Source organism: Pipra filicauda, unplaced genomic scaffold (genome assembly GCF_003945595.2).
Source record: "Pipra filicauda isolate LSUMZ 115617 unplaced genomic scaffold, ASM394559v2 scaffold87_size3191425_pilon, whole genome shotgun sequence".
In the NCBI taxonomy this organism is placed as follows: Eukaryota; Metazoa; Chordata; class Aves; order Passeriformes; family Pipridae; genus Pipra; species Pipra filicauda.
The window spans coordinates 66845-87959 of NW_024105064.1; the positions used below are offsets into that span (position 1 = coordinate 66845).

General features: G+C 46.0%; 2 protein-coding genes across 10 annotated transcripts in view; both read right to left on the bottom strand.

Annotated features, from left to right (window-relative positions):
• Positions 1–707: 707 nt before the first annotated feature.
• On the bottom strand, positions 708–10958 carry PGD (phosphogluconate dehydrogenase). Its single transcript, XM_027730920.2, has 13 exons — positions 10863–10958; positions 9632–9707; positions 9038–9217; positions 8836–8901; positions 7617–7735; positions 6547–6616; positions 6053–6187; positions 5299–5488; positions 3638–3768; positions 3013–3146; positions 2576–2675; positions 1574–1696; positions 708–1019 (listed from the first exon to the last, which is right to left on the bottom strand). The coding sequence occupies exons 1-13, from the start codon at positions 10868–10870 to the stop codon at positions 900–902; spliced, it is 1452 nt and encodes a 483-aa protein (XP_027586721.1). The 5' UTR covers positions 10871–10958; the 3' UTR covers positions 708–899.
• A 1351-nt stretch (positions 10959–12309) lies between these two features.
• Positions 12310–21115, bottom strand: part of KIF1B (kinesin family member 1B) — an 86485-nt gene continuing 77679 nt past the window's right edge. For all 9 annotated transcript variants that reach the window (XM_027730917.2, XM_027730914.2, XM_027730911.2 and 6 more), the window contains 6 exons: positions 20795–20866; positions 20079–20200; positions 19170–19319; positions 18519–18711; positions 17827–17945; positions 12310–16940 (listed from right to left, as the gene is read on the bottom strand). In XM_027730917.2, coding sequence (XP_027586718.1) covers positions 16898–16940; positions 17827–17945; positions 18519–18711; positions 19170–19319; positions 20079–20200; positions 20795–20866 — 699 coding nt within the window. In that variant the 3' untranslated portion in view covers positions 12310–16897. The remainder of the gene's footprint in view (positions 16941–17826; positions 17946–18518; positions 18712–19169; positions 19320–20078; positions 20201–20794; positions 20867–21115) is intronic.

Here is a 21115-nt window from a genome sequence, read left to right on the forward strand (position 1 = left end):
AAGTAGCTGCCTTAGCAGAAATAAATGGAGGGAAAAAAAGTGCTACAAAAATCAGCGCGCAGCACAAAATTTAACACTCGAGAGGGAAGATTTAACACTTCTGAGGGACAAACGAAAGGTTCAGACATCCAGGTGAATTTTCAGAAGTCCTGGAGATGACTGGCAGTAGCATTGCAGGGAGGGGATATAAAACAGAGCCAATTGTGGGTATTTTTAATTGCCCCCTGGGAAGAAGAGGCAAAGAATCAGGGAGATTTGGGGTAAAAACTGCAAGCACACAGCTAGGCCAAAGGTTTATGCCAGAGCTTAAATCTAGGAATAACAGCTGTAGGGAGAACGGTTTGGTGACAGGAATATCGTTCCCGTTTCTCCATGATCCATCCCACCCTTCACCCTCCCACAGAGAGCACGGAGAGCTCACAGCGTGAACACCCAGGAATTAAATCTATAAGAATTAAGCTACTGCCCGTTACAAATAAACCATGGCAATGTAAAAAAAGGCCTTTGCCTCCCTAGGACCTTGTGTAGCATTACTGTGCTGTCTGACACTCTCCACCTCAGAAATAACTGAACTCCAGACATCTCTGCCTTGATCCCTAGGACTTTATGCACTACAATACAATAAAAATGATGTAATTATAAACTGTAGTCTATTAAATACTGCACAAAGATATTTTGGCCAGCAGTACTGAAAAAAAAACCCTCAATACATTTATAACTAAATTTATTTAGCTTTCTTATATGATATTTATATTGAGATATACATATATATATATATGAAATATACCCACAAGTTATTACAAAAGTGTCCAAACACAAGTTCTAGCACAGTAAAAAGTGATTTCTAGGAGAATTATCTGAGATCTACAATATCTTGGCTTCAAGTGGAAGGATTTCCATTAGACATTGTAGGAAGAAGAGGACACATTTCCTCCATGGCCTGTCCAGTTAGTGTGGATAAATACCCCCGGCTTTGATAATAATTCGTATGTGTGTGCACCAAAGTAATCCCGCTGAGCCTGGAACAAGAACACACAAAACAGTCACATCAATATCACAGTCACATGAGGACTACAAGTTGCACCTACTGATACTCGACTATAGGAATACTAGAAAAAAGATCTGACTTCAGTATCATAACATTCAAATTTATTGTCTCGTTATTAGAAAAATCACTACAATGAAACATTTATTAATATCTAGTAATTATGAGTTCTGTAGAAACACAACTATATTACTTCTGCTTGGTACTAATCTAAAAAGCAAGCACTTATACATGCAAACATTCAAAGATACTTCTCTACAAAGCATTTTGATTCAAAGATATCACTCCCCTTGGTTCACAGATGGGACACTAACACACGCTGGGCACTGCCACACCAGTATCTCTGGTGTTCTTTATCCAGATATCTCTAAGTATTTTATTGACATTCAGGTGTATTTCAGGTGTAACAAACACATGAGGCAATCTATACTGTGAGTGATTGGGACATACTGCCACCGAGGCCTTTAAAGCAGTGCTTAAATAACATAATGATATTTCAGTAGCCAGAAGAGCTACTTCAGTACCCACCTGAATCAGGTTAGCTGGCAGTACCTCATGCCTGTATCCATCGTAAAAAGAAAGTGCAGTGGTGAAGCAGGGCATAGGGATTCCAATCTGTACTCCAGTACTGATCACACGGCGCCAGGAATCCTGGGAGAGAGGAGAAGAGGGGGGAAATAAAGAAAAAAGAAACTAATCAGTGCTTGCTCAGAGGTATGTGCAGGCATATGCACTGTGTGCTATTTCACATTCTATGAAATCTAATAACCAAGTCTGTGCAAATCAGCAGTAGATTCCTGATTTTACATAAACAGGTCGATCCAAAATAATGGTAAGTAAGATAAGAGTTAACAACAGGATGAGAAGAGTTGAGGCGTGAACTCAAACCACAGCCTCAAGCAAGGATGCTGTTCTTTCACATAAACATGATCAGAACATCCCAAAAGCACAAACCCAGCAGGGAATGTTCTGAGCAAACACTGAGGCACTTCCAGGACCTCTCACCAAGCCTAGGACAAAGCTCGCCCAGGGGCATAAGAGGTCAGTGTGATACTTCGGACAGACATGTGGATAATCCCTGGTACAATTGTTCATCTGATCCAGTAACTTGCATGAAATATTCAGATTCAGTTACAAGAGGTATTAATGATAATATATGACTTCTTTGTTGGCCAGATAATCTGGTTTTAATTCTGCCTGTCAGCTCCATCCAAATCAGGACACTGTTTGGACAGACCCAGGCCCAAAGAACAGCGAGTCTGGAACCACTGTTGTTTTGGGGCTACTGCAAACAATGGTACTGGAACAGAAATCCAAGTGCACAGGGCAGTGATGAGAATGTTCATACAGGCCAGGCATTCTTCCCTCATACTGTGGTCCTTCTGAATTGCTATTGCCTAAGGCTCTTCTGTAACAGTAAAATGGAAACTTTCAGTTTCCAGTCATAGCTGGGCCAGTACCAAAGAGAAGAACCCTGACAGTCCTGGCTGTAAACTACTGTTTCTATGCTCTCCTTTCCTTGGAACTCACCTGACAGTTTTCAACAGCTGTCTTAAAGAAATCATCCAGCAGCAAATTCTGGAGGTCAGGGTTTCGATCAAAAGCATCTTTGATTTTTCCCAGGAACACACTAGGCAGAAGTAAACCAGGAATAAATTTCACAGCTTTCAACAAAGGCCCAGAATCCAAAATTTACAGTGCCAAAATTTCACTCAGCCAGACTCGGATTCCAAACATTACAAAGACCAAAGAAAATCTGCAGCAGATTTTCTAAGCCACCAGAACAGAGGGTTCATCTGGTAACTTTTAGTCTGTCTCTGTAGAGAAACAGCCTCTCAGGACCTCATCAGCAGAGTAACTCCATGGATTTTCCAAGGAAATCTCCAGGCTTGTCAGCCAAGCACCACATAAACTAAACTTTCTGCTCTTCTCCCCTCAGCACTAAGTTACCTCCTCATCTTAATTACCTCCTGATGATGCAGCCTCCCCTCCACATCAGTGCAATGGCACCATAATTCAGCGTCCAGCCGAATTCTTTGGCTGCTTGTCTCAGCAGCATGAAGCCTTGAGCATAGGAGATAATCTTGGAAGCATACAGGGCCTAAAAAAAAAATCCAAAGTCACATTCCAAGAGAAGTCCCACAAAGCTGAACTAGAAACTTCAGAGTCTACATATTCTGTTTAATCCATATCTCAACAAGAATGAGCAGAGTTGACACATTCCAGCTATCTGAGAACCAAAATATCCTTTTTAGTTGTTGGAAAGCTTGGTCTCAGCAGAGAGATATCAAGAGGTCAATACCCATTGCAAAGACAGGAGTGCTGAGGAATGGAAAAGCTCCTGTGCATGAATTATGACCTCTGCACCCCAGGCAGTGACCACTGCCCACTGTGGGGAGACTTGAATTCCCTCAGGTCTATTCTTTGGTCAGGAATAGGTCACACTGTGCTTTGTGGACATCACCAGCCAGTGCACAGTGCTGAAACCAGGAACCAACTGTTATGAAATATAAACACAAGAGCTCCTCCCCAGGGCTCACAGCACCCCAGCCCTGCTCTGGGGGGCAGCTCCGGCCCAGCACAGGGACTCACCTTGCGGATGTCCTCCAGGAAGGCCTTCTTGTTCCCACTGAACTGAGTCATTTTGGGCCCTCCCAGCAGCTTACTGGCCTGCACTCTCTCATCCTTGAGGGAAGACAGGCACCGTGCAAACACAGCTTCACCTTTGGGCATGGCAGGAAAGGGAGATCGTTAGAAAGCTGAGCATCACTGCCAGTGTCTGAGAGACTCGAGAACACAGTGAGTGTCACTGCTCCATGAGCCACAGACACAGTGAAACACAGGCACATGGGCAGTGAAAATCAAAATAAATCAGCGGGTTATAGGAGGAAATAAGACTCATAAATCTGGGATGCCCCTAACACTAGTATTCAGAAGCCCATAAGAAAGTTTTATAACATCACTAAGCAGGTTACTAAATGTCATCTGTCAGGGCAAAGGAGGCAGCACAGGAGTACCTTCAGCTCATAGAGAGAAAGCCTGAATGACAGTCTCTTGATCTGGCTCAGTCAATTCCTAATCATGCTGGTTTAAGTAGTATTTATTTGCAACTGATGACAGTATTGTAAAATGGGAGAGAAAAGAAAAAGTTTTCCTTTCAGGGTCTGACAGAAGGAAAGCAAGCAAGTCTTCATACTGTACCTTTGTTTCACCTTTTAAGTTAGCCATGAATTATCAAAGAAAAAAAAAACACACACACCAAAAATCAAACCAACAACAACAAAAAAAAGAAGAATGAGTAATGTTTTCACAAGACTCTGGATCCTCCCTGCAGCAGGATTAGCATATCACGTCTAAATCAGAACTGGCTCCTTTCCATTTCTGAAAAAACTTCCTTCTACACTGGGGAGGAGCAGCGGGGTGGGAAAATCAGGGAAAAGCAGGAGTAGCATGACCCTGCTCTTACAAGCAGAGGTTTGCAAGTCATGCTTATGTAGTAAAACCACACAGAGTAACTGCCCTGAGAGTGCCACGTTTGCACAAGGGCTCTGGCACACACTTCCCCATCAGCCCAGCGTTACCCAACCGTGCTCCCTGGCACTGCACAGCACTAATCAGGGAGTGCCTCCCCCACCCTTGATCTTTGCAAGAACCCCAAAGAGCACAATATTAACAGCACAAGAAAGAAACACTGTTTCAAGCCTAGAACGGAAAGACTAGGGCGGCAGTAGAGTATTAAAATCATCTACAGAAGTTGTTTTGTTGTTGGAATGCAGCCATGTTCCTTTGATAGCTACACTGTAGTTACTCTTAGCTACTGGATATAATCTTTCTTATCTTCAGGACTGGACGAGCCAAGGAAAAGGAAAAAGAAGTAGAGAAAGCATGAAAATGAAAGCAATTCTGAGAGCAAAGAACCTGTTGAGTCATTTAATTACCCAACAGGAAGCCCACACCAGACCGGTGGTATCAGGGCACTGTAAAGGTGTTGCAGATGTATTACAGCTCCTGTGTTACAACACTCCCAGCACAGCACTTCACGTTCACCTGTCCCCGAGTCCTCACAGGGGACACCACAGACACAGGTGTGACAACAGTACTGCCACCATTTAAGGAACAAGGTAAAAACAAGCCCCTTAGACAAAACCAGTAGCCAGGGCAGAAAGGCTGCAACAGCTACATCTAGAAAAACCTCCTTACTGGGATGTGGTACCTGCAGCAGGAAGGGTGAAGGCACATGGAGGAACAGTTACCTATGAGTGTGACAGGGACTCCGTATTCCAGGGCAGAGATGGCTGTCCACTTCCCTGTGCCCTTCTGTCCTGCGCTGTCCCTGATCTTTGGGAGGAGGTACTTGCCATCACTGTCTTTGAATTTGAGAATATTGGCTGTGATTTCTATCAGGAAAGAGTCCAGCTCTGTCTTATTCCATTCCTGAAACACCTGGAAAAGGGGAAGAAATGTGCTTGTACATACATACATATACATGTATATATACACACATATATATATATACACACACACATATATACATATATATACATAGACATATATACATATATATATACACACATATATACATATATATATACATAGACATATATACATATATATATATACACACCCCAATCTGCTATGTCTACAATATACATCAACTGATTTATTGATTTATGTATGCATTTTGCCTGTTTGATTACAATGCTCAATGTTTCACTAGCTCTCTTTAGGCAAGGTAAGTCCTATCTCTACACAAGAACGTGCTTTCTGGGGAGAAATCAGCAGAGAGTGGGAGAGTTTAGACAACTCCTATAAACATTCAGCTGTATGTGCTTGCTGCTCCCTACCTCACGGGAAGTTCAGGAATATTGTGCACTGCCCTTGCAGGAGGCATGTCAGAAAAATTCCCTTCGTGCACGTGCAGCAGCTTCACCCAAGCCCAGCCCCTCACCAGGGGCAGACAACCACCATGGCACAAAAAAAGGCAAGACACTAAAAACTGCAGATCACCTTTGCCATCTCATCGTGCTCCATGCCCACCACATCCTTCATGAGGTGGTAGGCCTCACAGATCAGCTGCATGTCTCCATATTCAATCCCATTGTGCACCATCTTCACGAAATGTCCAGCACCTTCATCTCCCACCTGTCAGGAAACATCCAGAAATCCCATCAGCAACAGCATGGTCACTAATCCCAGAGTCTGATACCTGCCCGTGGCTTCCTTTGGCCTAAAGGAAGGAAGCAAAGCCAGTGTTAACTGAAACCAGTGGGTCACAGGTCCCTTCAGCTGCCCCAGCACATGACCCAGCCATAAAACTTTGCCTTCCCATGGCATGGTGTGAGTTATCAGAGATGGCAGATTGGAAATGAGCCCAGTCCACCACAAAATCAACCACTGATGGGGCTGGGTTTATTATGGACAAACATCCATGAGCTTCAGCAGCCAAGCTACCTAAGTGGGCATCTGACCCCAGGTTAAGCCAGTACCAAATGAATATTTACCCACTCACAACAAGGCTCCCCAGATCCCACTTTAGCAGCAATGCTCTGGAATATGGTCTTGATGTGGGGCCTGTGGAGAAACAATACAGCTCAGCAGACAGGCAGGGACACAGACACCCCAAGAGACAAAACCAATATTCATCAGTATGGATCAGATGCCTCCTTATGTGACCTGCCCAAAGGCAGCCTGGGCTGAGGGCAGCTGGCAGGTTGATAGCCCACCATGCAGCAATGCCAATTAAATATATGTTTTTCTGCAACTAGACAATTTTTGCAAGATATTACACTGTGCAGACAAGCCTAATGCACTTAAAGGAGCCCAAATATCTTCTCCCTCCAAAAACAGAAGCTGTCCTTACTGAGCTGTTCATGGCAAAAAGATGATCGGGTAGCAGATCACTCTTGTTGATGGCTTTGTGCCATCAAATTTGAACAGGCTGATACAGGTATGAAACACTAATGCAAACAGACAGGGACTCCAGAGATTCTAAAGCTCAGGCAAAGCCTGGACACACCTTTTCTTTCTACATTTACAGAGAGAATGGGCACCCAGGGATAAAGTCTAATATGAGCATTGATGTACAGTTCTTCACAGCAACAGAGTACAAAAGAGCACAGCAGCATGCAGGAACTTGCAGATAAATTGATGTATTCAACAGTCAGTACAAACATGTCCTAAAGCCTCCTTTTATAATGTGTCACTATAGGGACTTTTGCTGCTGCCTGATTCATGGTTAGCAACTTCCCAAGTGTACAGGGCCTCAAAAGAAAAAAATAAACATGAAATAGTACTTGTTTAACATTTAAGCAAAATTCCTTCCTCCCTTCAGGTTTCTGTAGGTCCTGTGGAGTCCTGGAAGAAAAACCTGCCTCTGTTCTGCCTGCCATGAAGGCTCAGCATTGCCCCATGACCCCAGCTAGGTTGAGAAATCTTGAGCCTTGAGGAAGTGAGATGGCAACATATCTTGTTCCCTCCACACCCACACCCTGCTCCTGCCCTCCCTCGGCTCTCATTGTGAATAGATGATTATTGCACACCATTCTGAAGAAGAAACATAGCTCATGCTTACCAGGCTTCTTTGGCTCCTCCTGGCATGAGTGAAGGTCCATATCTGGCACCCTCCTCCCCACCACTGACACCACTTCCCACAAATAAGATGCCCTTTGCCTGGAGTTCCTTACAACGTCTCTGGAACAAAGAGCAGAGCAGCATTATTTGATTTTGTTGAACACCAGAGCCTTGCAAATAAAGGTTACCAATTCAGACCTAAAATTAGGTTTTCAATTCTGCTTTGGACACGTTAGCAGCCAACCTTAGAGAAAGCCTTGTACACACACCAAAGTGAGCCTTAGGAAACTTCCTGTGGCTTTGACGTGGATCTTGCAAAAGGGACTCCCTGAGAAAACAAATCCTTAAGCACCAGACAGAAAAGAGCAGCACTGAGGCTGGAGAAGGCTCAGAATTAAGTGTCAGGTGACACATGCTGTGTGCAAAGATGTGGGGGAGGCAGATTAAGCGCAAGGGGGAATTGCAGAGCTCACTGCAGAGTGCAGGTGGAAGCATGGACAACATAAGGGCAAATAATTCCCTCTGAGTGGGAGAGAGGCACAGGCTGAGACCCCTAAGGAGAGCTGCAAGCTCCCCAAGGATTAGTCCTCACTGAGTACCTGTTTTTCGTTCTGGCATGGCCAACTCACTTATCCAAGATCAGGATGTCAAAGCAGAAAGATGAACACCAGCACCCCTTATAAAGATTTAGAAATACCAGTCTGAATGCAGGATTTTCCTGTGAGCATCCCAGATATGATAATGTAGCTTCTATAACTTCTAGAGCTACAGCCTGATCACAAGCAGATAATTACTCTGCTGCTCCCACTAACCAAGACAGCCAAACCAGCAGTTCTGTCTGACTGGATTGTCCTGTGATCATGTAGGACTGAAAAGTAACAACAAATCCACAAAGACCCTTAGGCTTATAAATCTCCCCGAAAACTCCTTAAGATTTTAACAGGAAATTTTCTAAAGGCCTTCACTCTTTAAAAGATGTCAATAAAAACACTCACTGATGATTTGGGCGACTTGTATCAAATATTCTTATAGAGCAGTCCTTAGTTACTGTAACAATCGTTTTTCAACAGGCCGCATGATCTAATTTTGCAGAAATAATTCAGTTTGGCTTTTCCTGAGCAGGAGGGTGATGGCATCCTTTCAACTGACTATTCTGATGATCAGAGGAGAAAGAATCATGTGTATTTTATCCATTTACTTTGGGTAGGAAACAGCCTTACCGTGGTATCTCTATACTCAGAATTCCCACCATCAATTATGATGTCCCCAGTTTCCAGCAACGGCACCTGCCAAAAATAAATCAGCACTTTGATTTTCTCCACACATTCGACCTTTAATTAATGATGAATAATTGAGAACTTTCAGAGGAAACTCCTCCAAAAGACAGCAAGAAGTCACAGGTAGAAGGAATGTTTGCCTCACCAGTTTCTTGATGAAGTCATCCACAGCACTTCCAGCCTTCACCAGAAGGATAATGCGACGGGGCTTCTTCAGCTTGGAGACCATCTCCTCCAGGCTGTGAGCTCCAATCACTTTGGTTCCTTTGGCCTCGTTGGCCAGGAAGTCATCCACTTTGGAAACTGTCCTGTTAAAAGCACACACCTGGGGGAGCAAGAAAACATGGTAATAAAAGCTGCCAACAGAACAGTTACTTTAGCTCGGACTACAAATTATACAAGCAAGGTTCAGCATCCTGTGCTCTCCCAGTTCCACCTTCCCTACAGGCACAGAACAGGGAGGGAGTTGAGCATGTCTTTGCAAGTGCCTTGGGAAGCTGTGGTTAAGGGCCAAGCCCAAGGCAAACTTCAGGAAAAGTCATGCATAACTAACATATCAGGTGCCAGCTGAGTACAGGCCTGCACCGCTGCTCTTCCCTGGAAACGGGACAAAGGGCAGCACAGGTTACAACTGAAAGGAGGAAACAACACAAGGATGGAAAAAGCATCCACAAAATGCTCAGCTCCAATCCCAAGTGCTATTGAGTCAGCTTTTCTGAACAATGTTTCCTTCACTTACCACAAAGCCGTGGTCGTTCATGTTCAAAATCAGGTTCTGACCCATCACGGCCAGTCCAATCAAAGCAATGTCAGCTCTGGAACGTGGAAGAGCAAAAACACCAGGTGAGTCTCATTAGCAGTGATCCAGCAGCAGCATCCACACCTCTGCCAGGCTGTTCTGACCAGGCCAGCCCTCCCCTCCCTAACAAACATGCTCTGAGTTGATTCTGGCAGCTATTACTGCAAGAGATCATAGAATCACAGAATATCCCAAGTTGGAAGAGATATCCAAGGATCTTTGAGTCCAACTCCTGGACCTGCTACCCCAGCAATCCCCTCCTGCCCCTGAGAGCGTTGTCCAAACGCTCCTGGAGCTCTGTCAGCCTTGGGGCCGTGACGAAAGCCTGGGGAGCCTGTTCAGTGCCAACAACTCTCTGGGGGAAGGACCTTTTCCTGACATCCAACCTGACCCCGCCCTGACACAACTTCAGGTCATTTCAGGTCCCGCCACTGTCACCAGAGCAGAGATCGGAGCTGCCCCTCGTGAGGAAGCTGCAGATCCTTGTGGCTCCCGGTCGGAGTGCAGAACAACACACAGCTTGTCTCAAGTCACCGAGATTTATTCCCAACCACCAAGACGCAGTCGGATGAGCAGGAAAAGCAATCCAAAACACTGCACTACGGGCAGGGAGTAAAGCGAGCGGCTCTAACACGTCAGTGATGGATCCAGGTCTATCACAGCTCCACAATGAACAGAAGCTGCACCACAACACCGCGTCTGCACGTTGCATCATGCTTTTGCTTCCGCAACGCCAAATGATTTGGGGTGAGCACAGAAAACGAGGAGAACGGGACATTCTGCTGGAGGCCCATGCAGGGGAGCCCAACCTGCCCCTCGGGGCCTGGGCTCACAACTTCCCTGCTCCACAGCCACGACTCGGGCAGCGGCCGCTCCCCGGCTCTGCCACAGCCTCCCGGCCACCGGCGCGGGCCCTCCGCGGGTCTCTCAGCCTCTCCAAGGCCCCGTCCGCCCCTTCCCTCTCCCCTCCGAGCCCACCGCCGCACCCTCCACGCAGGACAGAGGGGCCCAGGGCAGCACCCGCCGCCCCGGCCCCGCGGCTGAGCAGAGTCCCCGGGCAGCGGCCGGAGAGACCCCCGCCTGCCCTCAGCGAACAGGGGGCACCCTCGGCCCTCGCAGCGCCACGAGGCAGTTTCAGCGCTGTCCCCCGCCTCTCCCGGCCCGCACTCACTCGGCCATGGCTGCGGCGCTGAGGGCGGCGGCTCCAGGACTCCCTGTGGGCTCTCCCGGGGCTCTCTGGGCTCGGCCTGCGGCGCGCGCCGGGTCCCCCCTCAGCCGCGCGAGCGGGGCGGGGCGGAGCCGAGCGCGCCTATTGGCCCGTCCGGCGGGCCCCGCCCCACGCCCATGGGCTGATGGCGCGGGGGCCACGCCCCCTTAAAGGGGCAGCGGCGGGGGCGGCACCGCCCGGGCCGGGCGGGGCTCAGCGCAGGGTCGGGTCCCGCGATGTCCCCGCGCTGTCCCCGCGATGTCCCCCGGCCATCGACGCTCCCGAGGCCGCAGGAGCCCCGAGAGCCGCGCCCGCAGCTGCCCGATGCCTTCACTGTGCCTCTGCCCGCAGCGATACCCGGGGACAGCAGCAAACCCCTGAGAGCTGCGCATTTGTCTTTTCTGGCCTTTAGTTATTATTAAGGGACTTAACATTCCGCTGTTGAACACCGTCCCAGGCTGCAGTCAGCCCCTCGCGTATCACCGCCACCCATTTGTCTTCAGGTGTCCTGGAATTTAGGGAAAACTTGAAAAACCTGCCCCTCTGTGAGCAGTGAGGTTACAGTAACTGTGAGAGGAGGAAGCTCCTGCTGGACCTTTGCTCCGCGACAGGCAAGGACACCTGACGCATGTTTAGTTTGGTTTCTATTAATTATTTTCTAAACAAACTGACCCAACAGGGTTTTGGTTCACCTTAATTTTGGGCATTAATGGATCAGGAGGCAGTGAAAGAGAGAGCAGCTCCTCTGAGGTGTGCAGGTCCTCTGCAGGAGGAGCCACCACAAAAACGTCAGAGGTTACTCAAGTGCCTACCTGGAAAGAAATAAGGCATCAGCAACAGCAGCAAAGAAGAGCTTTGCAGACAAAGAATAGATGTGGCAGTAGCCTGATAAAGGGGTTTTGTCATCATGTACCTGAGTTAAAGTTTTGAGAGCTGTTTGACCTGTTCTGGTGGCACTTAAATGCTTTGGGAATGTCCTGTCCATGACTTTTAAGAACATTCCACCTTCAGACCAAGACAGGAACGATCCACAGGGATTCCCTGACACATCTTTATTCACAGAGCTGGTGCCTCAAATGACTTTGCTGTTGTGTTGGGGTGGTTTGATTTCACACACTTCCTCTCATTTTTAACGGTCCCCCCAGATAAGTGAGTTCAGTATTGGCATCTGGGACAAGCTGAATTCCTCTTTCAAGCCAAAAAATCTTTTGAAAACATCCAAAAAGTCCTTCGAGATTCTGTGTAACACAGCAGAGAGGAAAGGATGAGGGAGAACAAGCAGAGCCTCCCATCTTTCTCAAGAACAGCTGAGACAAATCTCACGAAAGCATCAGCTTGTTCAGGACAGGTTTAGAAAACAAGTAACCAACATAAGATACCAGTAATTAAATCATGATGAAAGGAGCACACATTTTACCTGCTAATGCACTGGTTGTACCTTTATTGTTTCACCTCGTTCACTAACAATTCAGTGGTGCAAGGTTACCATACACAGTTAGATATCTGCATTGCACACCTAAGGCTATACAGCAAATGGATCAGAATTAGTACAAATACATGAACTATATTTACATTTTGTATACTCAAGCTCCAAATATCGGATATATTTACAAAATAAAATAAGAAAATGAAAACCTGAAATTAATGTACAGTGTTGCTGATACACTCCTTCGCTGGGATGAAATCAGTTTGCAAAGAGATTTGTTCGAGAAGGCCACTTATACAGCATATACCTTGTATACCTTGTGTACAGAGATGGACAGGGACACGGGCACTGCGATGCCAAGGGATGTGTTCAGTGAACAGCATGTCTGATGTCCGAATTCGGGAGCCATAACCAACTGCACATGAAGTGTGGACAAGCAGAGTGGAAAATTAAAGACCTGATCCTGGGGAATGCTGATCACCTGAGACTCCCTCTGCTTCCAGTCCTGGCCTCCAGGAAAGCACGGGGTAGTTCAGCACTGTCCAGGGTCAGGCCATTCACTTGGCAGCATTAAAATGGAAGATTTAGGAGCTCCATCCCCCCAGTTTTCCGAATCCACAGTTGATCCTGGCAATTTACAACCTGTTCCCAATGACATTGGACACAACCACCTCGTTGGTGTTGGACTCGTTTTGGTTTCGAATACACAGAGCGCATAAATGGCCTTCTGAACAAAAGAAAAGTCAGTCCTGCTCTTGAACAGCTGATGGTTTTTTAAACAAGGAAGCACAAAGTTAATACATTCCTGCTACAGACAGCACAGCCAGACCACGACCGGGGTGAGGAACTTCAGCGCGGAGATGGGACACACACCCGGCCCAAGGGACATTCCCAGACCCTTCCCGAGCAGCAGCAGGATCCTCCCTCCTTCCAGCAGCAGGTTCAGCAGCTGCACTTTCCACAGAAACACCCACCACAGCACAAACTCCCACCAACTCAGGCTGTGCAGGAGAACCAGACAGATGCACGTGCACAGGCAGTTATTAGTTGATTGTATGGTACCAGTGGGTGTTAGACCGAAGCTAATCCTCTTCCTTATCTAATGTGCAATTAATTACAGATGTATAAATATACAATACATTACATAAAATTAAATCCCTGTAAATTAGATAACAAGCAGCAAAAAGTAAAGTCTTTGCTTTGAAATACCTTGCTAATTAGTAATCAGGATTATTAGCCACTGATCAGAAAAACCCTTTCTCAGCAGTGTGGAAATAGGACTCCCTTCCCTTCTGCATCCCAGAATAGAGGGAATCTTCTTTAAAAAGGTACTTAAAGTGCATTTCTAAAATACAGTATAGGAGGTTTAGCTTAGTTTTAAACTATTCAGGAAGATTCAACATCATTTTCAATGGACAAAAAGGGTAATTTTCTCCTTCCTTTTAGAGGAGAACACAAAGCCCCAAGCCCAGCCTAGTTTCACTCTGGTTCTCCCCAGGGAAGCCCTCCAGGCTCGCTCTGTGTGTGCTCTCTGGGCTGGCAGGCCCACAGCAGATGCCTCATGTCCAGAGGCCGAGTCCCAAGAGCTGTTTGACTCTGGGACTCCACACACACACAGCAGGTAACCAAGAGAGGGCTTGGAAGTGTCAGGAGAAGGCAAATCAGCACATTTTCCCCTTCTTGCTCTGTTTCCAAAGAGAAATTTCTAACATGCTGGGCTAAGCTTGGAAGTGGATGGAATTTCAGGTTTGTTTTTTTCTGCTTTGTTATCTTTTCAGAGAAAACTTGGATTGATTTCAGTCCAGCTCTAAGTAGGGAAACTCAAACGCCTCAGAGCAGGATTCAGTAATTGGAAAAAAACTTCGTTTGCCTTTATGCCAGACTAGAAAACAGTAATGCCCATTTGAACTCCACACAGCAGGACCTATTTTGTCACAAATTATGCAGCTTTAAGAGATACTGATGCTTAAAAAGAGAATTTTGCTCTTCTGATGATCTGTTGTCCACACAGACATCAAGTCACCAGAAGCTGCTTGTGGTTTTTAGACAGAAGAGTGACATTTATGCAACATGGCTGTAACACTTCCAGCTCTGCATAAAATAAGCATCTGTCTCTTCCTGCTTTTAAGGAAGATCCCTTAATCATGATTCCATGCAATGCCTATATCCACTTAGTTCATTCTCTGGCTTATCCAAAGCAAAGACTTAGCAAACTAGTTTTCTTCTAGTTAAAAAAAGAAAAAGATAAAAGTTAAAATGCTCTCAGTGTGTCACAACCTACCACCACCTAAATCACTCTGCCTCCTCAAACTGGTTCCACTTCCATCATAAACAGTGGTGATGGCAGCAATAACTTAATGCTTAGAATTAACCTAATTCTTGAGATCAGCTTAGCTCCAGTGTGAGGAGCCCTCCTGCAGGACGAAGAGTCTTATCCACACACTGGAAGTGCTTTATCATCATTGCATAACAAAGGAATATCATCACTGTATTTAGAGTCACACACAGTTAAACAAGACAAAAAACAGAAGGGAAAAAATAAAATAAAAAAAAACCAAAACAACACACGAACCACAAAACCATCCCTGTCGTGCTCCTGGGCCCCCAGGATGCTCCCTCGCTCTGGCTTCCAGTTCTGAAACAAATCTGAGCACCACAGAGGCAGCAGGAGAGGGTGATTTAGCTTGAGAACTCTCTCGAGGGATAGAAGGATATGTCCTAGCAAGAGTCAGACTCCTCTCCCTGCTCCTTTGCCACCCCTGCTTTAGGAGCTCTCACTGTGCAGAGCACTTGACTGAACAATGAGAACCCCAGAAAGCCAAAACCTTGCTCAGTGGATTCCAGTCCCACAGAATTCCCATGGCATGGCATGACCGGCTGAGGCGTGACCTGAATCCAAATGACCTTCTGGAGCTGGAGTGTGCCAAGATGTGCCTGCTGGAATAGTGGGACAACCCCCTTTTACCTCTCCCTTGAGGGGCTGGAACCTCCCGATGACATTCCTGCCCATTCCCCAGGATCAGAGCCCTACCAGTGCCCAGGGAAGTAGAACACAGCAGTTTGAAACACAGTAGAACACACACCCCCCAACCTCCCTGAAAACCTGGCAGAGAGAGGAAATTCCTTCTGCTTTCCTTTCCTGGGGCAAAGGCCAAAGCTTTGGCCACAAGGAGAACTTCAAACTGTAGGTCAGGAACTGACACCACCCAGCTGATGTCCAAGAAGCCAATTCTGACACTCCACTGACCAGGACCAGGATCCACTTCATCTGTCCTCCAGGAAGGACTAACTCTGAAGCTCAAATTAACTAGTGGGGTTCAGCTGATGAAAACTGCAGCAAGGAAATTAGGAGACGTGTGACAGTTATTGCAAAAGGAACTGAAAGTGTCCTGCTGCTCCCTGGAGAAAACTGCAAGTGCTGGGGCTGCCTGGGAAGTGTTTCCTGGGCCGAGGATGCTCCCCATGGACAGGTGGGGTGACACCTGGGCATCACTCAGGGATGCACAAACAGGCCTTTTGGAACAATGTCCCAGAGCAGCCAACCCTGACACACCAGTGACAGCCCTAAACCTCTTCCCAGAGAGGTGAGAACTGTTCCTGCAGAACTCCAGAGTCAGGACCAGGAGCAGCAAGAGGAGACCTGCCCTCCATGGTGATCCCCTGCTCCAGGGAACAACCACAATTCCCTTCCCATTTAACACTCTCCATCTGCCAAATACAAGGCTGAGCATCTGACATTTTGGGGATTTTATGTACTATTTCAGCCACGGGATCTATTCCTCCTCACATCAGCTCAGAGGCAGAGGAGTGTTGGTGGCAACTCCTCTGGGTGAGAGTTAAAGCCAAGCACTGTTCACCTGCAACCCCACAGCAGGAGCTTCAAGGCAGATTTTTCTGGCCAGTCCTTCCTGGTTTGTTCCCTGTCTTTTTCCAGCTCATCCCTTTGCCTGTTGGACCCTGGAAACTCAAAAAGTCCAAACTCCAGTCTGCCCAGATAGATTTGTCCAATATCAGCTCTCAACAGAGTTGAAATTAGAGGCTGGATCCAGAAAGCCTGAGGAGCTATTGCAGTTCCTGGCTGGGTAATGTCTACATTGAAGAATTTATCTTTCCCTGGCATTGGAACTTTGCCCTGAGGGAACCAATGACCACTGCCAAGTCCCAAATTGAACGAAAACTCTGCAGCAGTCCAGACAGACAACAACAGACAGTGGGACAGACACCAAAAGGTCAGTTGAAATGGGAAAAACAATTGTTATAAGAAAAAATAAATAATTTTTTTTTCTTTTTTGAGTCGTGCATAATCACTCCTTTTTTTTTTTTTTTTTTGATTTTTTTTTTTCTTTCTCTTTTTGTTTGGCCACATGCTACTAGTACAGTTCTGGTACAGGTGAAAAGAAACAAGGTAGGGTTAGAATACCTAGAAAATGTGCTGAAGGAGTGGGGCAGGTGGGGGATGTTAAGCCACAGGATTACATACAAGAGAAACTGTCAAGAATCACAAAGAGAAAATGAGAGGTAACACCATCTACCAGGAGGTGAGGCAGGGGACAGATGAGAACATTACATGGACTCAGTACTTCATCTGGCCCGTGCGCCTTCGAGCCAGTTTTGACCTGCACAGGGAAGAAGGGAAAAAGCAGTTGGTGAATTCTGGAAGTTTATTTTTCCACCCTCCTCCCTACAGTTTGTCCAACTTTTTTTTTTTTTTTTTTTTTTTTTTTTAAATCTTTTTGTACAGTCCTGGTTTGCTCCCCATGGCAAGAAAGTGAACCATACCCAGGGCTATGATGAGAAAAAATTCTCACTCCTCTGTTGTGCTCCTTTAAAGGGAGGCAGAATCTTCTAAGGGCTACACTGTTCAGAAATTATTTGATGCTGTGACAGCTCAGTTTTTAATTTTTTTCTTTTTTTACTGAAAGAAGGGTTACTGCAATGTAGTAAGATCTCTGCAGCAAGCAGGGGCTGCCTGGGACCTGTGTTAATGGGAAGCCTGCTAGAGAAGCTCAAAAAAGGGAAGGAAATGAGAATTTCTGCTTTAGCTCATCATCAAGAACCTAAAAAGGCAGCGCAGACCTACCTGCACAGAGGCAGGCAGAGGCTTTATAAATCTGTAAAATGGCAATGCAAGGAAGCCATTTGGTGGCCTCCAAATGCAGCATCCCACCCAAGTTCAAAGTGTGGCTGTTAAAACATCACAAGCCAAAGAAGCAGCAGCCCCTGCAGCTCCTGAAACACAGGGTGCTTGGTTTCCTGATTGTTTGGGGCAGGGGGGTTGCCTCCCCTCTTCCCTTCTTCAGCTCCCCCAACTCATCAGATTCTTCAGAACAAGATTAAACTCCATGACCAACCCTCTGCTCCTGGTCTGAGCCTCTCCCTGCCCTCCTGCTCCTCTCCCTGCCCTCCTGCTCCTCTCCCTGCCCTCCTGCTCCTCTCCCTGCCCTCCTGCTCCTCTCCCTGCCCTCCTGCTCCCCAGCCCTGCCTGCCCCAGGTGCCTCTCACCGAATTGTGCCAGCCAGGAGAGGATTGAAGGCATATAACCAGTCATTCATGTCCTTGTCGTTGATGGCCTGCAGCAGGACCCCGCGGTGCTTTGTGCACACTCCAAAGGTGTTGGGTGTCTGGAAGATGGAAAACAATTTAAAATACTGAAGTCTAAAAGCACAGAAGCTGATGCACAATTCCTCTCTCTGCCACGTTCCTAAACCCTACAAGGCCTAAGGGCTTTCTTTTAAGTTTCACTGCTCATGTCCAGAATATTATTAGCCATTGACTTCTACAAAATAATGTTTTAACTCATGAGTGTGGACTTTGATGGAGCAGTAAAGTTCATTTGGTACCTTGCAGGATGTTTGTGTGTGTTGTTTTGTGGGGTTTTTCTTTAAATAAACAAAACACACAATGGCAGAACACCACACAAAGGAAGATGCAAAAACCAAATACGGGGTGATGGTACCAACACATCCCCTAAAAGCTGATCTGATGTGTAAGAGCAGTCAGGTTCAGTCTCTGGCTGTGTCCAAAACACAAGAAACCCTGAACAAACTGGGAACTCTGTGGGCAGAATCAGATCCCAGACATCCTCCCAGATGCATTTTGCTTGGACCAGAGATGACACACCTGATGTTATGGATCCACCACTGCCTGTAACGTTCCTGCTTTATGGGTAAACAAAGAACAGCTCTCAGACTGACCTTTACCATTGCCTGCTGATCCTCACTGTATTCCACCTGGGCTGTGGATAAGTTGATGATTCCTCTTTCTACAGGGTCTTTGTCACTGTTGTAAATAAAAACATAGGGACGGCGAACCACCACGAAGTGCTTGGCCCAGGAGGTGGAGAGAGGCTCCTTGAAGTGGAGGTATCCTTTCTTGGAGACCACAGAGCTGGAAAAAAAATCCCCACATATTAACAGGAGGAGATTTTTCCCTAAATTAGGCACCTACTGAGTATCCCTGTTAACTGCAAAACACTGTGTAAGACACTTGGTCTTTAACACGCTTTGCAACAGTGTTCAGAAAAGTTCTGCTGTAACAAGCTGAACTCTGTCTTCAATAACTATGCAGAAGTCTGACAGAAAGAAGGACCCAACAGATCTCTAAGTGAACTTCAGCCACAGTTTGATGCTAACAAACATCATATTTAAGCCACTGGAAATCCTGTTCATTAAGAAGATGCAGAGATCAAACATAACACAACCTTCCCCAGTCCCGCCTCCACCACACAGGGCTCTGCAGCTCTGCTATCACCTGTTAATTTTCCCTCCTTAATGGGATATAGAACCTACAAACCTCAGAAAGCCCCTGTGACAGCTCTGGGGAAGCCACAACAATAAAAAACTTACCCTGGTCTGATTTCCTCAATATCAGGAACAAGGTTTAGGAACTCATTCTTTCCAGCTCTGGCAAGATAGGAAGTTTCTACTGCAGGAATTATCTGGAACTGTTCCACCTCATGACAGGGACTGGAGGCACGAGAATTTGCTTCTGGTGTCCTTTACAAAAAAAGTGGAGAAGGAAAAGTCAATCCCAACAAAGCAACTGAATGTGACAATGGAATTTTAAAGTGCATTTACAGCCCAGCCTGTCTTAGGAGTTTCATCCTCCAGCCCAGAATTTTGGAAAGACATTGGGATCCTTTTGCACAACATCAAATAGCATTTTTCCTTAATATCTGTGGAATAAAACTTATAATAACTGCAAGTAAGCTGTTTCCCTACTACTTTTCCCATGTTCCTCCTGCTAAACACAGTCACAACACAGGCACACATCTTTGATGTAAAATGTGCTTCATCAGCACTCCTCCCCTCAGGGATGTTAAACTGAGAAGGTACAAATTACATGTCTTTCACTAAGTAGTTGTTCCAAACTCAATCAAAAATATCTGCTACAGATACAGCTGAGAAAGATAAACAGAGAGTAGTGGCCAAACTGGTTTATTTGGGTTGTTATTAGTAGATCTTCGTAACAGACCTCTGAAACAACTTGTGGATTCTGCTCACTGCAGATGCACTGGTCACTGGGATGACAAGCATCTGAGTGTTCCTCCAGCACAAAGGGGAAAAAAACCACTTCAGAATGGGGAAAAATAACTGTGCAGAGGGACTGGAGGAGTAAGGCAAGGGGGCTGTAGAGAGAAATATTTCAAAGTGGGGAGAAGGAAGAAAAGAGGAGAAAAAAATATCGGGAAACATAGCAAAGAGATTTGTGAAGCACTGAAAAGTGATGTTTTCCTACTAATGCACCACACTTACTTCTGATCAATCGAGTTGCATCTGGAATCCACCAGAGAAGGGCAGGTAGATGAAGGGGTGAGGGTTGCACTGCTGAAACTGGACACGGACGGGTCCCGCCCGATGGGAGAAATATCCGACAGCTCCAGGGACAAACACAGGGACAAAGGGTCAAACAGAGCTGGGTTTGCAGCTGGGGCTCAGCCCTGCCTGAACACTCAGCTCAGACAACACAAAGGTATTTCCATCAGCCATTGCCCTACTCAGTTGTCAAATTGTTGCACACAACTATAAATAAATAAATAAAATACAACTTCTGCAGACAGAGCTTGTTATCATGTCCTGCACCTCTGAGTATTCACAGCCTGACTTCCTCAGTGGAACATCACACTATGCAGTTTGCAACTTGGGGTTCCCTGGGCCTACAGGCAGAATTTTTAAGAGTCAATTTATCCTTTTACATTGGGAAAGTGTATGGAGGGAAAGACAGTAAGAGCACTTCCAGTCTGCTGATCAACTGGAAGATGTCCTACAGTCCAAGTCCACACCATCTCCAATTCCTGTAATACTCTTTGCAGCCTGATGTTGAATAGCCAAATACTTCCAACAGACTGAAAATAAAAATTAATGAAATATAAAGTGGTTTATCTTTTCATAGTATCAGCAGATTCCACGACCCATAAATCTGTTGCTATTGCACTACAAATACAGTGTATTGTCCTACATGACATATTTACCTTACAATCACTGATGCTGTTGTACACCTGGTTGAATTCCCGATTGAAAGTGTGAGTCAGGAGCTGCAGACACTAAAGAGGGGGAAAAACAAATGAGAGTCAGAAAGAGAATTTTACATTTAGATTTTCAGGGAAATCTGAATACAAGAGGCAGTTTGCCAAGACACGCTTGGGCAGCTCGTGAAACAATAAACAAATCCTAAACTGCTGTGAAAAATCCCAGAAGAAGAGGGGAATAATCTCTTCCCTTGATAAAATTAGAAAGAAGAAGAGGGGAATAATCACTTCCCTTGATAAAATTAGGAAGCTTTACTTATAGAA

Excerpts from the sequence above, each read along its gene's own strand:
- PGD (XM_027730920.2), bottom strand. Across the intron at positions 8,902-9,037 it reads ATGACTTCATCAAGAAACTG|GTGCCGTTGCTGGAAACTGG; the intron begins GTGAGGCAAACA and ends TATTTTTGGCAG. Across the intron at positions 2,676-3,012 it reads GGAGGCTGCATCATCAGGAG|TGTGTTCCTGGGAAAAATCA; the intron begins GTAATTAAGATG and ends ACTTCTGCCTAG.